This window comes from Macaca mulatta, chromosome 14 (assembly GCF_049350105.2).
Source record: "Macaca mulatta isolate MMU2019108-1 chromosome 14, T2T-MMU8v2.0, whole genome shotgun sequence".
Classification (NCBI taxonomy): domain Eukaryota; kingdom Metazoa; phylum Chordata; class Mammalia; order Primates; family Cercopithecidae; genus Macaca; species Macaca mulatta.
This window is the reverse complement of record NC_133419.1, coordinates 130,209,495-130,236,792: the sequence shown is the minus strand read 5'-3', so window position 1 is coordinate 130,236,792 and position 27,298 is coordinate 130,209,495. Positions and strand designations below refer to the sequence as shown.

The 27,298-nt window shown below is 43.6% G+C and overlaps 1 protein-coding gene across 7 annotated transcripts in view; it reads left to right on the top strand.

Moving 5' to 3' along the window:
• PRDM10 (PR/SET domain 10) overlaps positions 1-27,298 on the top strand; it is a 101,011-nt gene that overhangs the window by 65,718 nt on the left and 7,995 nt on the right. For 3 of the 7 annotated variants that reach the window (XR_013404429.1, XM_077964678.1, XM_077964679.1), the window contains 10 exons: positions 433-550; positions 3,519-3,648; positions 4,140-4,382; positions 10,255-10,602; positions 12,036-12,191; positions 16,756-16,935; positions 18,234-18,344; positions 19,613-19,813; positions 20,457-20,771; positions 24,457-24,631. Coding sequence is in view for 4 of the 7 variants with exons in the window: in XM_077964678.1 (XP_077820804.1) it covers positions 433-550; positions 3,519-3,648; positions 4,140-4,382; positions 10,255-10,602; positions 12,036-12,191; positions 16,756-16,935; positions 18,234-18,344; positions 19,613-19,813; positions 20,457-20,771; positions 24,457-24,631 (1,977 nt within the window). In the remaining 3 variants the exon portion in view is untranslated. Of the gene's footprint in view, positions 1-432; positions 551-3,518; positions 3,649-4,139; positions 4,383-10,254; positions 10,603-12,035; positions 12,192-16,755; positions 16,936-18,233; positions 18,345-19,612; positions 19,814-20,456; positions 20,772-22,962; positions 23,104-24,456; positions 24,632-27,298 lie in introns of all 7 variants that reach the window. The other 4 variants (XR_013404428.1, XM_015116113.3, XR_013404427.1 and 1 more) reach the window with 2 other exon arrangements.

The following is a 27,298-nucleotide window of genomic DNA, read 5'->3' as shown; positions in this document are numbered from 1 at the left end:
CTTCTGAGCATTTTGCTGAAGTGATTATACTGGGCATTGAGTTTTAAGTTATTTGTTCTAAAACATACCCTCAGATTATGAAACCTGGGTCTGAATACTAGGCTATCTGAATACAGATCTTTGTAACATCTCGTGTGTTTTTGGTGCGGTGAAGTCGTGTGCGTGTTTTGAGGCTGCGAGAGGGTGATGTGAGGGTATTTGTTCCTTTGATGCCTTGCATGGATGCATTAGAAAGTAAGATCCTAAAAAGCAACTCTCTGCCAAGTTTTAGCTTTTGATTTGATAACAAAACAGTCATGCAAATAGCAGATACTGTATAGCTATGAATGCTTTGGGCTGCAGCAAGATAAGAATGGTGGGGATCGCAGGCATTTGAGTTGTATTGGTGTCTGTTGATCATCAGCCCTCATGATTTCTCTTCTGTGACTGTAGTTCTTCGGGAGCAAGAGAAGAACTGGCCCTGCTATGAATGTAACCGCCGATTTATAAGCTCGGAGCAGTTGCAACAGCATCTCAATTCTCATGATGAGAAACTAGATGTGTTTAGCAGGTAGGTATGAGGGAGAAAGGCCCACAGACGGAGCTTATAAAGGTTCAGAATCATTTCTGTATTGTCCACTAGCTAATGAGTGTCTCCAAGTGTCATGTGTAGACAGGTAACCAGGTGGGCTACTGAGGGAACGGTGTTACCTGTCATCTCCTTTTCCCTCTGCTCCTCATTTACTGTTATCCATCTTTTCCAGCATAACCAGTACCCAGCAATGGGAGATCCTTTCATCTTAGGTAAATCTCCCTTAACTGGAGATTCTGAAATAGGAATTTTTGAGATAGCACCTACTTTTAAAATAATCTGGATCTCTGATTTTCAGACTTTTTTCAGCAGTACGATTACTTAATCAAACCAAGTCATATGTTTAATTCCACTGTATAAAAAAGACAGCTGAGGGGAGAATTGTATAGGATGAAGGGGGCAGGGGCCAGATCAGGTAGGGCCTTATGGGAAATGGTAAGAAATTTAGATTTTATTCCAAGTGTGATGAGAAGTCTTTAGAGGGTTTTGGTCAGGGAGTATTGTGATGTTGATTGTATTTTTTTGAAAACCATTTTGGATAAAAATAACACCTGGAAAAAAATAACCACCAGCTTATATTGGAGTAAGAGTGAAGACAAGGAGTCCTGTTAGCATCTATCACAACAGTTTGGGATCGGAATGAGGGTGGTTTGAAGTAGGGTCGTGCCAGGGGGACAGATGTAGGGTTGCCAGCTTTTCCAGGGTTTGGAAAGAGAGGAGACGTGTGAGATGGTAGTTAGGTAAGTGGGAAAGTGAATGTTCTAGGGAAGTACCATACAATTGCCCACTACATTAAATGCCCACTTGGGGTTCATGGTTATGAAATGGAAGTGAACCCACTCGCATGACTGTGCGTTTTTCTCCAGCTTCATTCAGCTGCAAGGATGCTGGTGCAGAGCGGGCAGGAATTGGATTACACAGGGTTGTGGCTTTGCCAAGTGCTCATAACACACATTGAGAAAACAGAGCAGCTGTGGGATGGGAACTGAGAGTACGCACAAGGGAGTGGTTCCCATGGATGACCTTGGAGTGTGTGCTGTGGAAAAAGGGGAGAGAACATCAAGGCAGTGGTGCAGAGCTGCACAGGAGCACCAGAAGGATTGGATTGGAGATGCTTGCGTGGCCGAAGGGTTGCTGAGTGCTTGTACCAGAGGGAGTAAACTACAGAGCCAGGGTAGTGCCCGAGTGGGCAGTGCATGGGATTGGTGTGAAGAGGCTTATAAGGGTGACAGGGTCTAGAATGTGACCACAGGGGTAAATGTCTAAGGGGGGGTGGACACAGTGAGATTTGAGTCACTCACTCCTGGGTATCTCCAAAACTCTGTTGGTGGCTCTATTGTAGCACTTTTTATTTTATATTGTGATTTTTGGTTTATATGCCACCTCCCTCTTCTAGAGCCCTGAGGGTAAAATCTGTTGTGTGTAATCTGATGTCCTTAGTGCCTAGCTTCATTCAGCTGCAAGGATGCTGGTGCAGAGTGGGCAGGAATTGGATTACACAGGGTTGTGGCTTTGCCAAGTGCTCATAACACACATTGAGAAACAGTATGTGATACACAGTAGGTAATACGTTTGTTAGCCAACTGTTAAGAGAAACTTGGGATAACTAGGAAGGTTTAAACTTTGACTGGATATAATAATACTCAGCAACTATCAGGTATTTCTTAGGTGTGATAATGGTATTGTGCTCATATATATATAAAGAGTCCTTATGATTCAGAGAGACATGCCAAAATATCTAGAGATGAAAAGATACCTGGGATTTGCTTCCAGATCATCTACTGGGTATGTATGTGGGCAAGTGGTGGGGATATAGATGGAAAAGGTTGACCATGGGTTGAAAAATGTTGGAATTGGGTTATGGGTACATTGGGCTTATCATGCTATTCTCTATGTTTACCTAGATTCAGAATTTTCCAACATGAAGAGTCTTTTAAAAGTTCCTGGAAAAAATATATAGTATTTGTTAAATTATTAAGTAAATGAGTGGAAGGATAAAATTTGATCTCATTGACATTGTACGCTTTCCACATACATATCTTCTAAAAGAAGCTCTCATAACCTACTTTTTAAAGCCTCTTTTATTAAGGAATTTGTGTTTGCCGGCAATTCATACCAGGCATGGTGGCTCGTGCCTGTAATCCCAGCACTTTGGGAGGCCCAAGGAGGAGGATTGCTTGAGTTCTAGACCAGCCCAGGCAACATGGTGAAACCCTGTCTCTACAAAAAATTAAAATTAGCTGGGCGTGGTGGTACATGCCTGTAGTCCCAGCTACTTGGGACACTGAGGTTAGAGGATCGCTTGAGCCCAGGTGGTTGAGGCTGCAGTAAGCCATGATTACATCACTGCACTCCAGCCTGGGTAGCAGAGTAAGACCTAGTCTCAAAAAAAAAATTAATTAATTAATTAAAAAAAATCCATTAAAGGGGATGTAAAATTTAATTGATGTTTACTAGGCATGTTATGAAACAATTGAATTAGAAATTTGTTCCGACCTCCCAGAGGCTTGTAGTAAAACGAGAAAGTTGTTTGAATTTGGCCACGTTTCTTAGAAGGAATATGACGCGAGGCCAGGGGAGAAAGAGAAATAATGGGAATCTTGTCTCAGATGACATCTCCTGGGAACACACTCGAAGGCTTAGCATGTTCTGTCCTGTCTGCCTTTCTCACATCATTTCAGAAGCAAAATATTGTCAGTGATTTGAATGTTTATAGCTCTTTTCTTCAGAATAATTGAAGACATATCTTTAAGCTGTAATAGAGGGGAAGGATGAGACATTCAGAAAGTGTATATTAGTAAAACAGTTGTTTCCATTGGAGAAAATCTGGGAAAGTAATAAGGTGAGAGGAATCATACTCTGGGGTTAGTAAGAATCATTTAGGTCACTACTTGTTATGGAATATTATGTAACCACGACGACCCGTAACCCAATCTCTTGTCCCTAGAACAAGAGGCAGAGGAAGGGGACGAGGCAAGAGGCGATTTGGTCCAGGTCGACGGCCAGGGCGTCCTCCAAAATTTATCCGCCTGGAAATCACCAGCGAAAATGGGGAAAAGAGTGACGATGGGACACAGGTACAGGGGGATGGGAAGGAGCCCTCCTTAGATGCTTGTGTGGAGGACTCGCCAGATCCCTGACAAGATCTAAGTACAAAGACCTTCCCAATGTTTGTAGACCTTTCCTATCAGAGCTTGCTGCCTGTTAATTAAAGCATGATTGGAGAATGCCAGAAAAGAACGTATTTTCAAGTGTTACCTACAACAAAAACCCAACTTTGCCGCTCTATAAAATTGACCAGAGTTAGTAGAGGTGGACTTTGTTTAATTAAACAATTAAAATTATTGATATTCCAGAAAAGTCAGATCACAGTCTTTTCCTTGTTAAGTGGTCTGGAACCTATCCTGCTTTTGCCTTCTGTGCATAGTTACCTAATTAACTTTCCCAGAGGGAGAATATTTTTTCTGAGTATTATGAATCTAGTCATTCCTAAATAAGCAGCAATTCTAAATCTGAGCCGACAGTCCCTCTGGCACTGATCTCTATTCCTGGTTATTTCAAATTTCAGGACTTGCTACATTTTTCCACAAAGGAGCAATTTGATGAGGCTGAACCAGCCACTCTGAATGGGCTTGATCAACCAGAACAGACCACTATCCCAATCCCTCAGCTGCCACAAGAAACCCAGTCTTCCCTGGAACATGAACCAGAAACTCACACCCTGCATTTGCAGCCGCAGCATGAAGAGAGCGTGGTGCCCACCCAGAGCACGCTGACAGCCGACGACATGCGCAGAGCCAAGCGCATCCGAGTAAGTGGGGAAAGCCGGCGGCTCCTTGCACCTGCCGGTGATCTTCCTCCCACTAGCAGCTCTCTGGTGGTTTTCCAACCTATTCACCGTCCACTCTGAAATCTTGCATCTAGCCCGTCACGTGCTCGATCCCATTATTTCGAAAGATCCCATTATTTCTCAATGTCTCAGTGCCCCATGGCAGGCTGGCATGGCTGGTCCTAGATTCAACCAATTTAGTAATGACACAGAGGCCTAGAGGTTGGCAGCTCCTGGACTAGCTCTCTGCATCCCTCAATTCACAGATTGGAAGTGGAGAAATAAGTACATTTAGTTATAATAATCATTTATATTTTAAACCAGGCTAATTTGTGCCTAATCATAGCTCTCAAGTTAATTTTGGGTAACTAAATGTGCTTATCTACACCTTCCCAGGGGAGAATGGCAAATGTCATTACTCATCAATGTAAAGTGACCTGTGTCCAAGTTGATATGGCAGGTACAGTTCACACACCTGGGGATAGCTTGAGCCAAAGCTGTCAGTCGGAGAGAGTCCGTGTCCGAGTCACGTGACGTGTCCGAGTCACGTGGCGTGTCCGAGTCACGTGACTTGCGTCTTGGCCTCAGGCCATGGGGCTGCAGGGCTTTCCTGACTTGCAGTTCAGATGCGTTTTCTCTGATCTCACAAATAGCATTTGAGTCTGAGTTAGGAACTGCAGGGGATTCGGTGGAAAACAATATGGCTTTGTGGGATGATAAGTGTCTGTGCTGATAAAAACCAATGACTTAAAACCCATGTTTGTGGCAGCTAAGTGCATAAAGACTTACTGGTACTTTCCAGTAGATGAAAGAGACATTTTGTGTAACTTCCTAGGCTGTACAATTTCTACATGCATGATTGTTTCAGTGTATGTTTCTTTTGGTCTTCTTATTTGCCTATAGGCTAGAAGGGACCTTGAAAAATAGTCTAGTCCGTGCCTTCATGTAAAAACACATTTAAACATTTGTAGTCAATGTAAAAACACATTTAAACATTTGATAGCTTTGAAGGGCTCTAAGAACTCTGAGGCTAAACAGCCTTTATGAGGGCCCTGTAATCAAAACATATAAAACTCTCAGCTCACTGTATATTATTTCACAAGAGTATATCAACATACAGAAATATAGGACAGCAAGGAAAAAAAGCTATGAATTAATGTCATCCCATCCGTCATTCCCCTTTAGTTCCTGATCTGCACTTCTTTCTTTTGCTCAGTTACTATATTTTCTGCTCTGCCATTCTGATTTTTTTTACTAAGTCCAGAGAAATGCTTGCTAGATTTCTTTTTTTTTTTTTTGGAAGGAAAAAAACCCGAAGCCCACACATGCAGTGAAGTTGTGGATGCACAAACACAGTCCAGCCGTAGTTGTACTTGCATTTTTGAATGAGCAGGGTTACTGGTTTTGGTACAAGGTTCCTTGTGGCAAAGCAAAAGCCATATGTATTTGGTTTTTGGAGGTCAGTCTTAGTTGAGCTATTTTGTTTTTTTTTTTCTCTCACACATTCTAAAAAGCAGGGCTATGTATTTTTTCATCTTTTCTATCCAGATTGGTAATGACCAACTGAAGGGAAGTCTTCCAATCCAATTGGTAATGTAACTATTTTTCTCTCCTCTAATGCTGCCTGCTCAGTTGGAGCTGCAGGTAGGTTTGTTTCCTGTGTTTCACATAACAGAATGTTACTTAAGTGTTTGCCTGACCTGCTGTTCTTTGCAACCTGTACTTACTAAATCCTGGTGGAAACCACAATTTGGTTGCTACAGTAAATGCAAATTAATGAAATAATGATAATTTAATTGTAAATAGATCAATGAATAAATTGTGGGCTGCAGGTTCCTCATATACAAAATGAAGGGTAGGACTAAGTGATCTCCAAGGTCCCTTCCAGCGCTAAAACCATTGGAATAACTTCTGTTGAGTTCTAACTGTCTATTTGGCACTGTGCTGGGTACACAATAGAATTTTCACTTGAGCTTGCAGTCTAAGTAGGAAATCAGTACTAATGTAGGGGAGTTTACGGTTAGGTGTTAAATGTGAAAGTATAACTTGGAAGAGTGAAAAGTCGAAGTAAAATAGAGGAGTCGGGATAATTCCTGGCTGAGGTGAGACTTAGACCAGCCCTTGAAAGAGAGAGAGGAGGAAGGTAGACTGTTTCAAAGAATGATAGCTTTAGGATCACAGGCCCAGACACAGGAGGTTCTTGCTGTGGTTCGGACAGTGCAGACATGAGCCTGGCCCTAGCAAGGGTGCACTGGAAGGACAGTGCAGAGTGAGCTGAGTTGGGCAGGGATGGCCAACCAAAGGCTTTGAAAGTGGGCAGACAATTGTCCAAAGGAAAGTTGTTTAAAAGACCCCAAAACTGCCAGGCATGGTGGCTCACGCCTATAATCTCAGCACTTTGGGAAGCTGAGGCAGGTGGATTGCTTGAGCCCAGGAGTTTGAGACCAACCTGGGCAACGTGGTGAAACCCTGTCTCTACTAAAAAAAAAAAATACAAAAAATAGCTGGACACGGTGGCACGCACCTGTAGTCTCAGCTACTCGGGAGGCTGAGAGAATCCTCTGAGCCTGGGAAGTTGAGGCTGCAGGGAGCTGTGATCGTGCCACTGCACTCCAGCCTGAGTGATGGAGTGAGACCCTGTCTCAAAAAAAAAAAGCCCCCCAAACCCCAAATCAACAAATATGATTGTTTGATTTCCTTTTTGTGTCAGGATTAAATTAGTATGAAAATTGATTAATAATTTAGGTTCTTTTAGCTATTAATATCAAACTTTAGAAGCATTTTAGTCAGGCATGGTGGCATATACTTATAAGTCTCAGCTACCCTGGAGGCTGAGGTGGGAGGAGTGCTTGAGTCCAGGAGGTCAAGGCTGCGGTTAGCTATGATCATGCCACAGCACTCCAGACTGGGTGATGTAGCAAGACTCCATCTCTAAAAAACAAACCAAAAAACCCCCTAAACTTTAGAAACATTTTATAATCTTTGTCTACAAATAATCCGTTGTCTCAGAATTCACTGCAATGTGAGTTGAATCCCAAATCACAGAGTTTAGCAACAATACGATTTTGGTATCCCTAGAGTAGCTGATATATATTTATAGTGTGGTGGATTGCCTGATGAACTCAGGAAGCAGAAGAACTAGAGTGGATCTATGTGCTCTTTCCAACATTTTTCATGATTTCTTCTAGAAATGTGTACGGGCTGTGGCTCTGAGCTACAGAAGACACCTTAGAACAGAAATGGCCTGTAAATGGGTCAAGGGATGGGAACAGTTTCAGCATTTTTACGACCTTGTAACGATTCTATTAGTATCATTAGATCAGAGAAATATAATCTACTTGAGTATAGACAATGTTCAGGGCTCCATGGAAATTGAAAAGATGATAAGGTTTGTCAATAGAGCCAAGAAAGTGGAGCCAGGTGGTGGCTCAGTTTAAATCAAGTGTCTGAAGGTACTCGCGCTAATCAGAAATGACAGAAGACCGATTAGCATAATGGATCAAAACAAAACTGAGTTCTGGATTTGGCACCTGAGGAGAAATGGCATCCTCAGCGGGACCACAATCAATGTGCATTGTGTCTGTTCTTGGACACTTCAGTGAACGTAGATAAAGGAAAAGATTCCTACATGGCAAAAGTGCTCTAAATCTTGTACCTTTGAACCTCAGAATAGTATTGGTTCATCTGCAGTATTTCTGTAAAGTTTTGAAAGTAGACAAAATAGTAAAGCTTTTATGTAAAATTAGGATCCAGATGGAGTAAAAAGATGAGGTGGCTGCTGAACTGTGCACAGATGTGAAAGCAAGCCCTGCGGCTGATTTGAGAACAAAACTATGCTTTTTTTTTTTTTTGAGACAGAGTCCACTGCAACCTCCACCTCCCAGGTTCAAGTGATTCTCCTGCTTCAGCCTCCCAAGCAGCTGGGTTTACAGCCCTGGGGTTACAGGTGACTGCTAACACGCCTGGCTAATTTTTGAATTTTTGGTAGAGACGGGGTTTTACCACGTTGGCCAGGCTGGTCTCAAGCTCCCGACCTCAGGTGATCTGTCCGCCTCGGCCTCCTGAAATGCTGGGATTACAGGCGTGGGCCACCGTGCCCAGCCAAGAAAGACCTATTTTTAAAAATCTCTGCAGATGCTATAGAAAAATCCTTGAAATCATTTTTTTTTAGTTTCATATGAAATATATTTCACTGATTCTCAAACTACTTTTGAAGACTTCCTATAAGCTAAGCAGCTTATTAAGGAATCTGGATATAAAGGAGAATAAAGTATGACACATCCCCTGAGGCAGCCCCATGAGCTGAAGAAGACAACAGAATTGCTGTTTATCTACTCAACATAAGTGATTAGGTAGCAGCTTAAAAATCTTTCTCCTAGCCCTGTTAGGGAAGCCCTGAGAAGGAAATTTCGTGTTACATAGTAATTATGTCTAGAAATTTCACTGAATCAAAAGTATTTTGTTTTCCTCACATGATGATTTCACATTAAATTTAGTTTAAAAGTTGATGCTTACAAGTAATTTGAAGTTAAGAGTGTAAGCATTGTTCACTGCACTTTCTTCATTACACAAATCGCACTAAGATCTCCATTAATCCTTCAATTACTGTTCGTTTATAGCTACATAGGCTCAGCCATTCACAGACATACTTGAAAGATTCCCCCACCCCCCACCCCTGCCTTGTAGCAATCTAGAGCGTTCCCTCAGTGTTTTGAGGAACTCATGAATGAATCTTCATTATAAGCGTAACTGAAAGATTGATTGATTCTGCATTCTCCGTGTGAGAGATGATTTTGTCGATCTGCTCTCAGCAGAGCATGAGTAGTTTTCCCAGTAGTGGTGATGGGTTTGCACCGAGTACCCATGCTCTCCCACTTGGGTTCCCTATAACAACTGCATGAATTTACAAGATGGCTAATCAGCATTACAAGTGCAATCTGTGCCTGAAAACAAACAGCAGAATTGCCTGGTCTAGGCAGGGAACAGTGTGATGAGCTTAACTTTGTTAGCATGGCATTCTAACCAGTAGAACTAACTAGCTATGCTGGGACCTTATCTTCTGTTTTCTAAGTAGAAAGTGATGAAATGCTTATATTCCATTTATGACGTGTGCTCATGTCTCATTCACATAAATCTGAATCCTTTTCAGTTCTTTTTCTTGAATTGAGATCTATAATTCTCATGGCATAAAATTTACCCTTTAAAGTGGTTTTTAGAATATTCTGAAGTTGTGCAATCTTCACCACTCTCTAATTCCAGAACACTTTCATCACCCCCAAAAGAAACCTGGTATCTATCACCCCCAAAAGATGCCTGGTATCCATTTCCTTCTCCACCCTGCCACTGGCAAGGACTACCCTTCAATTCTTTTTATTGTCTTTTTTTTCCCCTAAACGTTTTAATCAAGCTTCAAATTCTTTTTCTCATGGATTTCAACAAGTAACATTTGGCTGACTTGCTCCAGCCTGATTCCTGCATGTGTGACTTACCCTAAGTCTTTTCCTCCAAATCTTCCATTTTTATCCTGTTCCAGTGTGGGATTTGTTTTATTATACAAGTCTTCTATTGGGAACACTTTTTTTGTGTTACTTAAACCCTTTCAAAAGAAAACCCACATACATAGATGTAAAACAAAACACAAAAACGTTTCGTCTTTTTAAGATGAACTTCTTTGAGGATGGCTTCATTTTCAGTGTCTTCACCAGAAAAATCTTTCAACTGTGTGTGTCCTAGAGTTGAACTTCTATGGGAAGTCTGTGATTGCAGAGATCATCCTCTCTTTCTCTGTAAAAGTGTGATCCAGTTGCACTCTTAATTTCATCACTAAATGATCACATTTGTGTATGTCTTTCAGAATGCAGCTCTTCAGCATCTGTTTATTCGGAAGTCCTTCCGGCCTTTTAAATGCTTGCAGTGTGGGAAGGCCTTCCGGGAAAAGGACAAACTGGACCAGCACTTGCGCTTCCATGGGCGGGAGGGGAACTGCCCACTGACCTGTGACCTCTGTAACAAGGGCTTCATCAGCAGCGCATCCTTGGAGAGCCACATGAAGCTCCACTCAGACCAGAAGACTTACTCTTGCATTTTTTGCCCAGAATCCTTTGACCGCCTTGATTTGTTGAAAGATCATGTGGCCATTCATATCAATGATGGCTACTTCACCTGCCCAACTTGTAAGAAACGGTTCCCAGATTTTATCCAGGTGAGTGTCTACTACTGAGATTCCTGTCTGCTTCCTTCTTTTGGTAAAAGAAACTTCGATTTTTGGAAAACCGAGACTGCCTAGCACCTGCATTTTCATCCCTTCTTTGAAACAACTTTACAATTGAGAACAATATTTCTTCAATCAAACTACTTTTATAAACAAAAGATTATTATGACCCTTAATTGTCCAGATCAGACATTGACATTAAAGTGTTTCAGTTATATTACAAGTAATAAACACCCAGATCTGTTATAATTTTTAAAAAATCTTTCATAATCCATGTCAATATCTATTGCTTATAAAATATACAGAGCCTGTAGAAGACATACTCCCATTTCTGAGGGGCTGGGAACATCCCTACTACTACTGTGGTTTCCTGCTTGCTTTAACCAAGGCCATGCGTTTTGGAAGGAAACAAAGAGAAAGTTGGTCTATAATATACTTTTGTATCAAGAACCCACCGCCTCCTCCCCTGTAGTGTATTCTTTGTTGGAGCAAAATGGGTGAAGATAAATTTCAGAATACTCATGATTTCATTTGGACTTTACATGATAAGATTTTCCTATGCCTGTCAGTGAATAATGAAACATTTTCTAAAAATACACCTTTTCAATTACCAAAGGAAAAGAAGACGAGGATTTACTTTTAGTTCTGCTAGTGTTGAGAGTCTTGGAGATTTTCTCACTTCACACAAACTAGTAGAAAGGTTGCTTTAAGGCATAATTTAATGGCAAAAGAAACTCCAAAAATAATGAAGCAAACTGTCTTATAGGAATAGTTTGATAGGACTCACTACTTAGCTTCCTTCGTCAGCTCTTCTTCATTGGATATATGTGGCTAAGAGAGTTCAGAAGCCCTATTCCTTTATTTGTCTAAAAGTAAGGGAAGTAAGTCCCAGTTGAGAAATGACGCCAGCGTCATGTTGCTCTCATAAACCGGTAATGTCTTCTGTATCCACTCATTCATGTCTTTAATTCTTCAGAACTTGATTTTATAAGAAGATGTAAAAGCATCAAAAGGGGCTAAATTGCTTTTATGCAGATTAAAGCTGGAGAAAAGTAAGGAAGAACTGGTTTTTGTCTTCCTGTAGATCCTTTTTAGCAAGATTCATTTAAACCCAAGGAACTTTTACTTTTTAATCTTTAAAAAATGGGCTCCAAGCAAGCACTCTCCCTCCTCTCTCTCTCTCATGTTTCAAGTTGTCGGGGAGGTTAGGATTTCTAAGGCTTTCTGGATACTTGTTTTGTTTCTTTGTGACAGGGACAGTATGTGTTATTGAGGCCAATTATCACATCTGATTGGATTCCTCGGCGGGGGTTGATGAAAACCCATGGTAATGCATTTGGCTCCCTCTAGCGTTCACAAGCTGCCTTTGGTCATTTCCTTTGGTGCCTGTGTCCCCTGAGTTTTCCCATGGTTTTTACTGCCAGGTGAAAAAACACGTGCGCAGCTTCCACTCAGAAAAGATCTACCAGTGCACAGAGTGTGACAAGGCCTTCTGTCGCCCCGATAAACTGCGACTCCACATGCTCCGGCATTCGGACCGCAAAGACTTCCTGTGTTCCACCTGTGGGAAGCAATTTAAGGTATGACACCAAGACACAGCCCAAGGTGGTTCTCGTGGCCACTGGAATTATAGCAAGCTGAGGGTAAATGCCTGTTCAGTTCATCAGTTTTTCACCCACTTCTGATGAACTGGACCTGAGATGCACTTTGGGCCTTGTGTTTGACTTAGTTATAAAATTAAGGGGGAAAACTTACTGTCTCAAAATAGTTAATTCAAATCCCCAAACAAGTAGAGTGAAAATGCATCTCCTAAAAGAATCCAAATGTATAATGACAAGTATAACTAAATTGCTATTGAGATTTCCTGACAGACCAATACCTTTACTTAACGTTCAGGTCAAGAGGTTTTTGTTGAGCACTGATTAAGTACAAGAGCCAGTAATTGAGCCTCGCAGGCAGCAGGACTCTCATCTAACACAGGTGGGAAATCCGAAGAGTGCTGAGAAGGCTTAGACTGCTTTGGAGAATGTTAATGACCTCAAAGATTAAAGTAGAACATTATAAGTGTCGGTAACCTACCTGGAACTTAGAAGAAGCCAAGCAAAACCCTGCAGGGGACCCAGAAATAAAAGTTAAATAAATAAATGTAAAAACAATGAAAGATGCTTCATTGGGAAATCAGGTGATTCTGCAAAGCTGTCATCGGAAGATATTCTACTGAATATGATTGTAGGCCACACTCTCATAGAAACTGGAAAAGAATCAGAAATGGATTCAGGAGAGGAAAGCTAAGGGTATATTTGTAACAGATGCAAAGAAATTAAAGAGAAATAGAATTTTCAAAGCTTGTTTTATGGTAGTGTGTTATAAAATATAATCTAATGCCTTTTAATATATAGTAGCACAATTTAGAATTGTGTAGCGAACTCCAATGTGAAAAGTATAAATAGGTCTGGGATTTTTCTGTTTTTTTTTAAAAAAATCATATCTAAAAGGATTCCTGTTTTGTGATACTGTTTGGCCATCCATCCATCCCATCCAGCCAATGTTTTTTGATTTTTCATTTTGTGCCAGATACCATATTTTAACACCTTGGAATATTTCTTTAAAATTTCTTTTCTTGCTTTCATTTTCTCTTTTACTTTGACCCAGCATATTCAACACAGTTCAGTCAGGGAAGCAAAGCCGCTGTGAGTGTCACAGAAGATTTTCTTATAGGACTGAGAACTGAATTATAGGAGAAGATGGAGAAGTGGGGGTCAAAGGGAGAAGCTGGGAGGTCGGAAGTCAGCAGTATGCCCACAGAAGCACTGGTCTGGGTGGTCCAATGGGAACTTACCTGGGAATCTAGGAACCAGGCCCTTCCACCTGCGGTGGGGGCCGGGAAGGAGAGCTGGTACGGTCTGTGGAAGACTGTGTCGCTGCATCTGGTGGCGGATATGGAGCTGGCCAGCAGGGCTGCCAGTCAGGAAGACATCTGTGGCTGGGTGGGAAAGAGAGGATAAGTAGGGACCCACAGGTACCTCTGTGTGACACTGTCTAGAGCAGCATGGAGCTGCTTCCTTTCCACCTTCCAGGCTGGTATGAGTTTCTGTTTGGCTAACCCAACTCGGAACCATGCTGGGAAGGAGACTCCCTTCAAATGTAGTTCCCCTTAGCCAAGTTGACCCAGCACAAAACCACTACCACCTACCTTCCTGGCATATTTTCAAACTAGAATCAGAGTAATTTTTCTGGAGAACAGCTCTGATGTCATGTCCTTTCTGAAAAACTCTTTAATAGCTCTTCATGCAGATAAATCCCAAAGTTCTTGTTACTTCTAAGATGCTACAAGATCTGGCTCCTGCCAGCCTCTCTGGTTCCCGCCTCCCTGTGCACTCAGGGTGACCTGAACTCCATAGCTTTACCCAAGTGTGGCGTACTCTCTCTTCTTGGGCCTTTGTTTGCACTTGCTCTCACTCCTCGTCCTGACTTGAAACGCACTTTCAAACTATCATATTCCTTTACCTGGCTAATGTCACTTCATATGGGGCATTTTCTGATCCCTGGATTAAGTGCTGCTTCTCCCATGAATTCCCACAGGGCCTTTTGCTGGTGACCCTGTCGTAGCATTTGTGTATTGCATTTGCCTGTCCTGCTAAGTGTAAGCTCCATGAGGGCAGCATTGAAGTCAAGGTGGGACCTTCTGACTTTAGGGAGTTCACACTAGAATAGAGAAAAGAATAAAGTGGCCAGGCGCGGTGGCTCACCCCTATAATCCCAGCACTTTGGGAGGCTGAGGCAGGCAGATCACCTGAGGTCAGGAGTTTGAGACCAGCCTGACCAACATGGAGAAACCCCATCTCTACTAAAAATATAAAAGTAGCCGGTCGCGGTGGCACATGACTGTTATCCCAGCTACTCAGGAGGCTGAGGCAGGAGAAAAACTTGAACCTGGGAGGCGGAGGCTGCGGTGAGTTGAGATCGCGCGATTGTACCCCAGCCTGGGCAACAGAGTGAGACTCCATCTCAACAATGCCGTGAGAGGGATTCACTGATTTGGGGTATAGGGGAGACCTCATGGATACGGTGACACTTTTGAATCCACTCATGGGTAGGAAAGACTTTGCCAGCTAGGGAAAGGGAGAGGTGAGGAGTGACGGAGGGATATCGGAGGGATATCGGCATCTCAAGCAGAGGGAGCAGCAGGGAGTAACAATGCCACGTTCAGGAGATGGGGAGAAGGGGAGTGATGGAGGGTGTGGCAAGAGGAAGCCAGGGAAGCGGGTTAAACTAGCGCGCTGTGCTAAGTCATCAGACTTACCAGGAAGTGAGCCCTAAGTGTTTCAGAGCTGGGCTAATTCAGGTGGAGGCAGTGGGTGTGGAGAAGACGGGCTGTGTTCAAGACAGGCGTCATGGGAAGCTGACCAGACCTTGCACTTGGATGAAAGGCGGAAGGGTAGACAACGAGGAATGGAGATTTGCAGCTCGAGAGGCTAGATGTTTAGGAGCACCACTGATACGAAAAAGCATGACTTAGGCAGAAGGAGTGGGGGCAGATAGCGGATTTGGTTTGGGGGATGTTAGGATGGAAAGGCCTCATGGAGATTTGGCATCCAACAAATGTGTGCCTGTCACGATGTGCATAGCATGGTGTGGTATTTGTGTTAGGCTTTGAAATTTACGTGATGATTCGGTTAAGGTAAATTGGTTGTTTAAAGGGAATAGACAGGGGAACTAGTAAACATTGATGCTTAGGAAAAAGTGGGAATGCGAGAGGAGTTGGAGGAAGAGGAAAAGAAAAAATAGCGGCAGTGCAGCAGTGCTTTGTCATCGTATTACACTAAAGAAAAATACCGTCATTTAGGGCAGTGTCCTTAATTCAAATCCTACTGCAGCCTACAAAGCTCTGAACATTCCCTCCTGGGCTTTCCAGAAATGAAGGCGGGTGGGATAGGAAGAAAGAGCAGTTGGGTCATATGCATTGTAGCAGAAGAGGCAGGTGGGTGAGGGAGGTCCGGCAGTGGAGCTGGGCCCTTAGCCTGCTCCCCGATACTTGGTAGGCACTCAAGGAATATTTGTTGAGTAAGTGTGCTGGAAAATGAAGTCCTTAAAAAAGTCCCTGTACCAAAAGGTGGGAAGAACTGGTTTGTAGAAAGGCTCAGAGTCTCTACAGGACTAATAACAATTCATTCATGTGTCCCAGAGCAGAGAGCCTCACTGGATCAGGGAGCTGGCACTTTTTTTGTATTCAGGATGGGCTCTGCCTAATTCTCTCCATGGACTCACATCAGCATGTGTCACTAAATAGTGAAACCGGGAGCTGAGCCCTGGGCCCCATGCTCCATCATAATGAACAATGGATTTGTTTACTTGAACTTCTAATTCTGTAAGGTGAGAAGTTCTAAATCCATAAGATAGAGATTCTCACTTAAATTCTTTTGGGATTTAGAAAAATATAATGTTTGCTGAAATGTGTGGGAATTGAGTATACGCTGGTTTTTTTTTTTTTTGTTTTGTTTTTTTTGAGAGAGTCTTGCTCTGTTGCCCAGGCTAGAGTGCAGTGGCGCAGTCTCAGCTCAGTGCAACCTCCGCCTCCTGGGTTCAAGTGATTCTCCTGCCTCAGCTTCCTGAGTAGCTGGGAGTACGTGCGCCATCACACCCAGCTAATTTTGTATTTTTTGTAGAGACAGGATTTCACCGTGTTGGCCAGGCTGGTCTCAAACTCCTGACATGAGGCGATCCGCCCGCATCAGCCTCCCAAAGTGCTAGGATTACAGGCATGAGCCACTGCACCCGGCCTACGCATGGCTTCTAAAATCTAGTATTACCTATTATCAATTTGTCTTCTTTTATACCAGGCTTATTCCATGTTCTCTTTAATTCTTTAATGCACGGTCTTTATTCTCAAAAGTCGGTATGTATCTTTCCTATTTAATGGTCATTTTAAACCAAGGTTCATTGGAATGCACATATTTGCTAGTGAACAGAGTAACTCCCAGGCACTTTTAACACGTCTTTCAATGTCCTAGTGTTCCAGCAACTCAAATGTCTCTTGGAGGCTTGTGGCTACTGCTAATTTGTATTGATTTTTACAATTATCCCTTCAATTAAAAATGTTCTACCACCATGTCTACCCTGTTTTCAAAAATTCTCTCCAAATAGCGAAAAGACAAACTACGGGAACACATGCAGAGGATGCATAACCCTGAGAGGGAGGCCAAGAAAGCCGACCGCATCAGCCGCTCCAAGACATTCAAGCCCCGCATCACGTCCACAGACTATGACAGCTTCACGTTCAAGTGCCGCCTGTGCATGATGGGCTTCCGCCGGCGCGGCATGCTGGTCAGTGCCAAGTGGCCGCGGGTTCCTCTGTCTTCCCAGCACACCTCATTTCTGTCGATGATGGTGACTTTTGTGTTGTATTCTGTCCTAAGTCATATTGATCAATGGTTTTGTCAATGTCCGGGGAAGAAACAGAGGCAAACAATTCCCAGTTTGGAGTTCTGTCTTTTCTAGCCTCCCTTTGCCCTCTTGCTGCTTTTTGGGTCAATTCTTGCAAGAGGCTTTTTTTTTTTTTTTTTAAATCACTTTTCCTTACTAGTTTTGTTTTTCTTTACCCATCTCAATCTCTGCTGTCACCTTATTTTATTTCCCTCTTTTGTGTCCCTGAATGTATTTTCTTGTGGGGTGTTTGCCTTCTCCCCAGCTGTTCCCTTTTATTTTATGTTATCTTATTTATTTATTTTTGAGATGGAGTTTCACTGTTGTTGCCCTGGCTGGAGTGAAATGGCGTGATCTCGGCTCACTGCAACCTCCCCCTCGCAGGTTCAAGTGATTCTCCTGCTTCAGCCTCCTGAGTAGCTGGGATTACAAGTGCCCACCACCATGCCTGGCTAATTTTTGTATTTCATGGTGAAACAGGGTTTCACCATGTTGGACAGGCTGGTCTCAAACTCCTGACCTCAGGTGATCCACCCTCCTCAGCCTCCCAGAATGCTGGGATTACAGGCGTCAGCCACTGCGCCCAGCCCCCAGCTGTTTCCTTTTAATGTCGCTCCTTTCCAGATATCAAACAGCAGTAGAAGGAAGCTTTCCATCAAAGCAGGGTATGTGCATCTAGATTAGCTGAAGTATCAGGACAGCCAGTGCTCTGCTCTCAACTCATTTTGACCTTGTTACAGGTGCAGAATATATTTCTGCCAGGAGCTGGAAAGTCATAGAGCAATATTTAAAAATCAGAACCTTGGTCTGTATCTCATTCCATGTTCTTAGTAAGGCTAGGGCATTAAATAATGAAAGACAGGTTTGCATGAGGAGAACTCACCAAAGAAATTCATATCAGTGTAATTTTCCTTTTTCCAACAGTAGTTCTTTCAGCCAAAGACTGTTGATGGCTGAATTCACCACAGTGAGTTCACCTTCAGTTGTCTGGTGAATTATTAACTCCTGTTAACCCCGACTGTGAGTGCTTTGGTGTCAGATGGGGTCTGGTGATGCTGGTCCTGGCCAAATGCCTTATTGTTTTGGGGCATTGCTTCAGAGAATTTCAGCTTCTGGCGGTCATTATCAGAGGCATTTGTGTAGCTTCCGTTTGGTTAATGGGATCTCTTTTTCTCATTTGTTCTTTGTTTTCACTTTAGGTAAATCACTTGTCAAAGAGACACCCAGACATGAAGATAGAAGAGGTGCCAGAGTTAACTCTACCCATCATAAAACCCAATCGTGACTACTTTTGTCAGTATTGCGATAAGGTAAAAGGGAAATACTCGTGCTGGTGTGCCACTGGGGCTCCTGCTTAGAGCTGACTCGTCCGCATTTATAAATATATGCTATGATTTGTTTGTTGCTCTGACCAGATGGTTCCCTGTCTCTCCGTAGTCTCCATTCAGACAAGAAAGGACTACAAATGCAGCCTAATTTTAAGCCAATTTTTTTTTCTTAAGAAGTAGTTGACTTCATTTTTCTTACTGTCCCTTCTCTCTGTGATTTTTGTTACACAAGAAGAGGCTTATTACTGAGTGCCTAGTGTATGAATTAATTTCAAATTCCTAGGTTCTAAAATGAGAGCATTTATCATATGATCTATAACATATATGGTACATTGGGGGTTTCTATAAGGTGGGGAGGGGTTGGGAAAGCTTCGTGGTGGAGTACTCTACTTGTACTCCATTATTTTTGTGTAGTTTCAGAAAAGACACAGAATATATATTTGTTGTTCCACCATAATATCCTTTCTTTCTTTTTGAGATGGAGTCTTGCTCTGTCACCCAGGCTGGAGTGCAGTGGCATGATCTCGGCTCACTGTAACCTCTGCCTCCTGGGTTCAAGCGATTCTCCTGCCTCAGCCTCCAGAGTAGCTGGGATTACAGGCGCCCGCCACCACGCTCAGCTAATTTTTGTATTTTTAGTAGAGATGGGGTTTCACCATGTTGGCCAGGAAGATCCGCCCTCAGGTGATCCGCCCACCTCGGCCTCCCAAAGTGCTGGGATTATAGGAATGAGCCACCACGCCTGGCCATCCTTTCCTTATATAATGTAGCTATATCAGCTTAAAAGTGAGAAACATTTTTTAACATAGATTCCCACTATAGATAGCAGTTGCTATTGACGTTGCCGTTTGGAAGAGTCTCTGGCTCCTGGTCTTCAGCTGCATACGTAGTATGAGAGCCTTCACAGGCAGCTCTCATATGCGGTGGATGGGCCTTGAAAACAATTACCTTCCTGTGTCTGTGTGTCATATCCAGATTTTAAACTTTAGGATAAAGGGTACTTTCACAGTTATTATCTTAGATTTATGGATTAAAGAAACCTGGCATATCTACATTATGTTCTTATTTTATTCTAATTTATGGTATATGCTTGTTGTCCTTCAATAGATCTGTTAATATACGTATTCATATATTTTATTTGGGTCTACTTCAATACTTTTCCTCAATGTCTTATAATGAAATTGTTAGTTTGCTTTAAGCAAGAAAGTGGAACCGTATACTGCTTTCATGGCAGGCACTTACATTCGCAGGTTTATAAAAGCGCCAGCAAGCGCAAAGCCCACATTCTGAAGAACCACCCAGGAGCAGAGCTCCCACCAAGCATCCGGAAGCTCCGGCCCGCTGGTCCCGGAGAGCCAGACCCCATGCTGAGCACACACACCCAGCTGACGGGCACCATTGCCACCCCTCCCGTCTGCTGTCCCCACTGCTCCAAGCAGTACAGCAGCAAGGTAGGGGCGGTCTCTGACTAAAGCCGAGGTCAAAACAGCCACGTAGGGAATCTCTTAAGGGAAGACGTCCTCTCATCCACATGGTCTGGGCGGCTCCTTCCGAGTTGACGGGGACTGAAAGAGCTGTTGTCCTAGTCACCGTAAACAGGGACCACAGCAGAGAATGGAAGGAGAATACTGTGGACCTCCCCCAGAATTCGTGCCATACCGCAGCCCAAGCAGCTGGCTGTTTGCCTTTTCCCTTGGCCTGCGGAGGGCCTCACGTTTGAATGTTCTGTGCTTGTGGTTGGTGAGTTCAGGCTTATGGAAGCACCGCATAGAGGGTTAAGCGGTGGCGTTACAAAGGAGGCGGTTTTGGCTGGGGGGATTGTGACTGTTGCTGCAGGTACTAGTTGGGGGGATTGTTGAGACCTTGCTGGTGGTGTGAGACCAGGTGAGGCTTTACTTCATTCCCACCCTCTTTCCTGCTTTCATAGCATTATGTTACCCCAGGAAGTACAGGCATAGAGTCGGTGTTGCTCTGACCTTTCTTTTTTTAAGACATAAGATAAGACTTTAGGAATCTTTGGAGGATTTACATATGAGAAAAATGGAAAATCACAAATTCTAATAATAATTCTTGTTTTTTGCCTTGCTTTTTCAGACCAAGATGGTCCAGCACATTCGAAAGAAGCATCCGGAGTTCGCCCAGCTCTCCAACACCATACACACACCACTGACGACAGCTGTGATCAGTGCCACCCCAGCGGTTTTAACTACAGACAGCGCCACCGGAGAGACTGTGGTGACGACGGACCTGCTCACCCAAGCAATGACAGAACTGTCCCAGACCTTGACGACAGACTACCGAACGCCACAAGGGGATTACCAGAGAATTCAGTACATCCCTGTGTCGCAGTCGGCGTCTGGCCTCCAGCAGCCTCAGCACATACAGCTTCAAGTGGTGCAAGTGGCCCCGGTACTGCGTGCCTCGGGTTTCCCTTTGCCTTATGAATGCCGTGTTGCCACTAGCACCTCATTCTCCGATCTGGGGCTAGGATCTATGTAATGTCCTTCTGCGTGGAAGTTCTGAGCCTTGGGCTTCCCCTTTCAGGCTGATGAGGCCTCTGGCCTTAGCAGTGTAAGAGATTTCTGTCTGTGGTAGTCAGGAAATTTTAGGCTCCAGCATATACAAGCCTCCTGTGCTATGGCAGGACAGTAGCCACAGCACCTGTTTCTGATCCTCCTCTGAATCCTTATCTTTTACCATCCTGGTTGGCTGCTTTGTAATGAGCCAGTTTGATGAATCATGACCTGCATATCAAATGTCTTATATCAAAGAGAGGTTGTAAAGAATAATATTGATGGCTGGGTACAGTGGCTCACACCTGTAACCCGAGCACTTTGGGAGGCCAAGGTGGGCAGATCACTTGAGGTCAGGAGTTCAAGACCAGGCTGGCCAACATGGCAAAACCCCGTCTCTACTAAAAATACGAAAATTAGCCGGGTATGGTGGTGGATGCCTGTAATCCCAGCTACTCAGGAGGCTGGGGCAGGAGAAGTGCTTGAACCTGGGAGGCGGAGGTTGCAGTGAGCCGAGATCACACCATTGCACTCCAGCCTGGGCGACAGAGTGAGACTCCATCTCAAAAAAAAAAAAAAAAGGAATAATGTTGATTGAATCTCTGCGTATCAGTCAGTGCCTTTGTAGTATAGAGGTATAACTGTGTTCCTTCTACCAGATAATGAATAACTCATTCTTATTGACTAAGGAACTAAATGAAAGTGATTCTCCCAGAACTATTGTTTCATTTAATTACACTGAGGAGAAGTGTCCCCAAGGCACAAATGAACAAACTTGTTGCTTTGAAATCATTTGGTCTCTGAAAATTTAAAACTAACATGGGAACAGGAGATTGGAAGTTGCCACTGTCATTGACTATTCTTTGTCTTGTTTTTCTTATGGAGGGTTTTTAACTTCAGACTTTGGAGAAACCTATATGAGTCCCTGAAGTTGCCTGTAAATTATGATGTATAGGTACACTTTTCTAGAAAAAGGGCCTGTACTTTAGCTACTTTTTCAAAGATGTTTATGATACATAAAAGGTTAAGAACCAAGGTTGTAGTAGGTTAATGGTGACAAACTAAAAGCACATTCTCTTCTTTGATCTCTTTTAATTGATAAAGGGTAGATCATTAAATGTAACTGAAAGTTTTGATTCCTGACAACTTCTTTTTCAGCTTATTGTCAGGAACTATCTTTCCTCTCTCTCCTTCTCTTCCAGAATCTAATAACATTAGTGGCTTATGTGTTAGAAGCACATTTCTTTTAAACGATCTTTTTCTATCCTGTTTTCTGGCTTGGTCTAGGTGTGGGCTATCTGCGAGTGCAGCATTGGAGCTGAAATCCCTTCCATTCTTCTATTTCTGTTGGCATATATTGGGTATTGTTTTTGCTTTTTTTTTTTTTTTTTTTTTGAGACAGGGTCTCACTCTGTCACCCAGCCTGGAGTGCAGTGGCACAATCATGGCTCACTGCAGCCTCTGCCTCCCAGGCTCAGATATTCCTCCCACCTCAGCCTTATCAGTAGCTGGGATTACAGGCATGCCACCATGCCTGGCTAATTTTTTTTTTTTTTTTTTTTTGAGATGGAGTCTTGCTCTGTTGCCCAGGCTAGAGTCTAGTGGCACGATTTCAGCTCACTGCAACCTCTGCCTCCCAGGTTTAAGTGATTCTCCTGCCTTAGCCTCCTGAGTAGCTGGGATTATAGGTGCTCACCACCACACCCAACTAATTTTTGTATTTTTAGTGGAGACAGGGTTTCACTATATTGGTCAGGTTTGGCTTGAACTCCTGACCTCAAGTGATCCCCCCGCCTCAGCCTCCCAAAGTGCTGGGATTACAGGGGTGAGCTACTATACCTGGCCGCCTGACTAATTTTTATATTTTTTTTGTAGAGACAGGGTTTTGCCATGTTGCCCAGGCTGGTCTCGAACTCCTGGGCTCAAGTGATCCACCCGCTTTGGCCTCCCAAAGTGCTGGGATTATAGGCATGAGCCACTGCACCCGGCCAGGATATTGTTTTTAACTAAACCTTTTCTCTGGAAGGATTTCCCTTAATCTCAATCAATATATATCTGGTTTCTGGGCCTGTTTTCTCTCCTTCCAGGCCACTTCCCCTCACCAGTCACAGCAGTCCACTGTGGATGTTGGCCAGCTCCATGATCCTCAGCCCTACCCCCAGCACGCCATCCAGGTGCAGCACATCCAGGTCAGCGAGCCTACCGCCTCGGCCCCGTCCTCTGCCCAGGTACCCTGCTCCACAGACTATTTGGCGGTGTTAGCATGGCCTCAGGGACTATCAGAGTTAATGAGAGGGAGGACATTCCCTTCAGACCTAGTCTCCTCAGCTACTGAGATACTGTTATTTTTGGATTTTTATTGAAGGATTTACCTTTGCCTCCAAGTTTTATATTGGTATTGTGGACACACATTAAGCTATTAGCTGTTTCTGCCCTCATAGAGTCCTATGCTATGACATCCTAGAAACAACAGTGGTCTTTGCTTTCCATTCTAAATGCAATGGCTAAGTGGCTTCTCTGGTTTGGAACAGTGGCTTTGTGGAGTATTATGGTATATTGTATGATACTGTGTTTGTGTACTTGAGTCTGGAATTGAGATACATAGATACGTTCTCGGAGTTCAGAGAGGGAGAGATTAGGTTTAGGAGGGAGTCCAGGGCATTTTTGTAGAAGTGGTCTTTGAGGTCTTGGAGGAGGGGTACGGTTCTGAAACAGGGTTATTCTGTTTGGATTACTAACAGGAAATGATGTTTGGAAAGGAAGCCGGGTGGGTAGTTTGGCGCAGAATTGCAGGTGGCAGGCTGGAGACCTCTGGCCTCATTCTGTTGTCAGGAGTGGGCCTCTCCACTCACCTGTGCTGAACTCCACCAGCCAGGTGGGATTAATCAGTGCTGGCGAATGGAAATGATGAACTTTGAGTTCCATTTCATGTTGTGTTCCAGATTAGTTTTGTGACACAGGGAAGTTACTTCACCTCCCATTATTTTTAACCTTGTATAATGTAGGTAATTATATTTTCTTTCATTTATCTTTCTAACAGTTGATTGAAATTAATTTTTTTGCATACTCTGGTAGAGAATCCTTTGAAAACAAATTAGAATTTCATAGTTATGCTTGCTTTTCATTGATTTTATTCTTTTAAAATATTACTTTTAATAATAGCAACGATAGGCTGGGCGCGGTGCCTCATGCCTGTAATCCCAGCACTTTGGGAGGCTGAGGGGGGCCGATCACCTGAGGTCGGGAGTTTGAGACCAGCCTGACCAACATGGAGAAACCCCGTCTCTACAAAATTAGCCGGGCGTGGTGGCGCATGCCTATAATCCCAGCTACTCAGGAGGCTGAGGCAGGAGAATAGCTTGAACTCGGGGACCAGAGGTTGCAGTGAGCCGAGATCGTGCCGTTGCACTCCAGCCTGGGCAATAAGAGCAAAACTCCATCTCAAAAAAAAAAAAAAAAAAGCAATGATAGTTTCAGCATTATAATTCATATTAGTCTGATTTACCGCCTTCAGTTATTTGTGAGTCTTCACTATATTAGAAGTTCATAATTCCCTACCATTGCTTTCTCTTTCTCCCCAGGTATCTGGGCAGCCGTTGAGTCCCTCAGCCCAGCAGGCTCAGCAGGGGCTCAGCCCCTCCCACATCCAGGGCAGCTCTTCCACACAGGGGCAGGCCCTGCAGCAGCAGCAGCAGCAGAGTTCCTCTGTGCAGCACACGTACCTGCCCAGTGCTTGGAATTCCTTCCGTGGCTATTGTAAGTAAGAAGGGACGATGCCGTGTCGGTCAGGGGTGGGAGATCTCCAGCCATGTGTCATACTTTCTTCAGCTTATGATAGATTTTTAAAGTATCTATTGACCGTTTTGTACACTCTCTAGTTCATGTACTTCAATGAGTTTCATGACAAAACTCAAGGTGTAGCATTCTGATTTCACGGAGATACCCTGTTAGGACATTTTTGAAACGCCAGGTATATCGCTGGAGGAAGCATAGCTATGTAATTAAATGGTAAGATAGATGGATATAGGCTATGTTGAGTCACCCCTTCCACCAATATTTTTAGAATGCCTGTGTATCAATCACTGTACTAGACCCTGGCCATACCAAGAATAATATTCTCATTAGTATCAGTAACACCACACAATAATAATGTTAACCAACTTTCATTAAGCTCTTACTGTATGGCCAGGAATGATTCCGTACCATATATATCACAGTCAGTATTCACAACAACCTATGAGATAAGTACAATTGTTATTTGCATTTTACAGACAAGGCAATTTCCACACACTCACTTTTCCAAGAGCTAGTAAACAGAGGATTGGAGCCCAGGCAGTCTGGCTTCAGAGTGTACACTCTACACCACCCCACTGTGCTGCTGACCGTCATCTAGTAAAGGAGAGAGATATATGAGTGGTTGATTCCAAAACCCTGAGATTCGTGCTATGGAAACAGTAACAGGCTGGCTGACAGGTCGGAGTAGGTGAACCCCTTGGTGGGGAAACAGCTTTGGGTTGCAGGCCAGGAAGTATGAGACCTTTGTCATGGAAGGTGTGGAAGGAGTAGCAGACGTAACAGACCTCAGCAGTAGAAACTAGGAGGAATAGGTGCTGAGAAGGGAAAGGGTCAGTATTGATCTTTCTTCTACTGTTGATTTATTTTGGGGGGGCCGGTCTTTGTCATGATTGATCCTTGGCTATGTTACATAGATTTGCTGTGGAGTCAGGCTCAAACTCTACCATCTAGTTTATTTTTACAGTCAATATTCTTTTTTTTTTTTTTTGAGATGGGGTCTCGCTCTGTTGCCCAGGCTGGAGTGCAGTGGCACAATCTTGGCTCACTGCAAGCTCCGCCTCCTGGGTTCAAGCATTTCTCCTGCCTCAGCCTCCCGAGGAGCTGGGATTACAGGCACGGGCCACCAAGCCCAGCTAATTTTTGTATTTTTAGTAGAGACGGGGTTTCACAATGTTGGCCAGGCTGGTCTCGAACTCCTGACCTCAGGTGATCCGCCCACCTTAGCCTTCCAAAGTGCTGGGATTACAGGCACGAGCCACTGCGCCCGGCCACAATCTGTACTCTTAAACACTGGACGTCACAACGAGGGCTGGGTCTAGTTTCCACTCAGGGAAGGATTCTCTTACCACTAGAATCTGGTGAATAGACTGACCTCTGTACTCAGTATAATTTCTGTGAAAGAAAGTGAAGTGGGCTGGGTGTTGTGGATCGTGCCTGCAATCCCAGCACTTTGGAGACCAAGGTGGGCGGATCACTTGAGGTCAGGAGTTTGAGACCAGCCTGGCCAACATGGTGAAACCCCATCTCTACTAAAAATACAAAAAACTTTAGCCAGGTGTGGTGGTGGGTGGCTGTAATCTCAGCTACTCAGGAGGCTGAGGCAGAAAGATCGTGCCACTGCCCTCCAGCCTGGGTGACAGAGCGAGACTCCATCTCAAAAAAGAAAAAAAAAAGTGGAGTGATGAAGATACTCATGGTAAAAATACGATGAGCTAGCATTCTAACCTGTAAAAAAGATTCTGGGACTGAAATTTATTAGGGAAAAATATAAAAATATACAAAAGTAGAGAGAGTGTAACAAACCATCCTGTACCCATTGTCCAGCCTCCGCAGTTACCAACTTACACCCAACCTTGTCTCATATATGCGCCAATCATTATCTCCCATCCTCCAACTGGATAATGATCCATCATATCACCTCATCCATAAATATTTTGGTATATCTCTAAAAGAAAAAGACTATTTGAGATAGGGTTTTGCTCTGTATTCCAGGCTGGAGAATGCAGTGGCGTGATCATGGCTCACTGCAGCCTTGACCTGGACTCAAGTGATCCACCCACTTTGGCCTCCCCAGGTGCTGGGTTTACAGATGTGAGCCACCATGTGTAGTCTAATTTTAAAACAATTTTTTAGAGCGAAGATCTCACTACATTGCTAAGTTGATCTCAAACTCCTGGGCTCAAGTGATCCTCCCGCCTTGGGCTCCCAAAGTGCTGGTATTACAGGCATAAGCCATCATGCTCAGCTGAAAAAAACTATTTTTTAAAAGCACAACTCCATACAACATTGTCACACCTAAAAAGAGATGACAGTAATTTTTCTTTCTTTATTTTTTAAGAGAGGGGGTCTTGTCTATCACCCAGTCTGGAATACAGTGATGTCATTATAGCTCACTGCAGCCTCCAACTCCTTGGCTCAAGCCATTCTCCTGCCCTAGCCTCCCAGTAGCTAGGACTACAGGCACATACCACCATGCTTTGCCAATTTTTTTTCCTTTAAATTTTTCAGTAGAGATGAGATCTCGCTGTGTTGCCCAGGCTGGTTTTGAAACTTCTGGGCTCAAGTGATCTTCCTATCTTGGCCTCCCAAAGTGCTAGGATGATAGGCGTGAGCCCCTGTGCCCAGCCA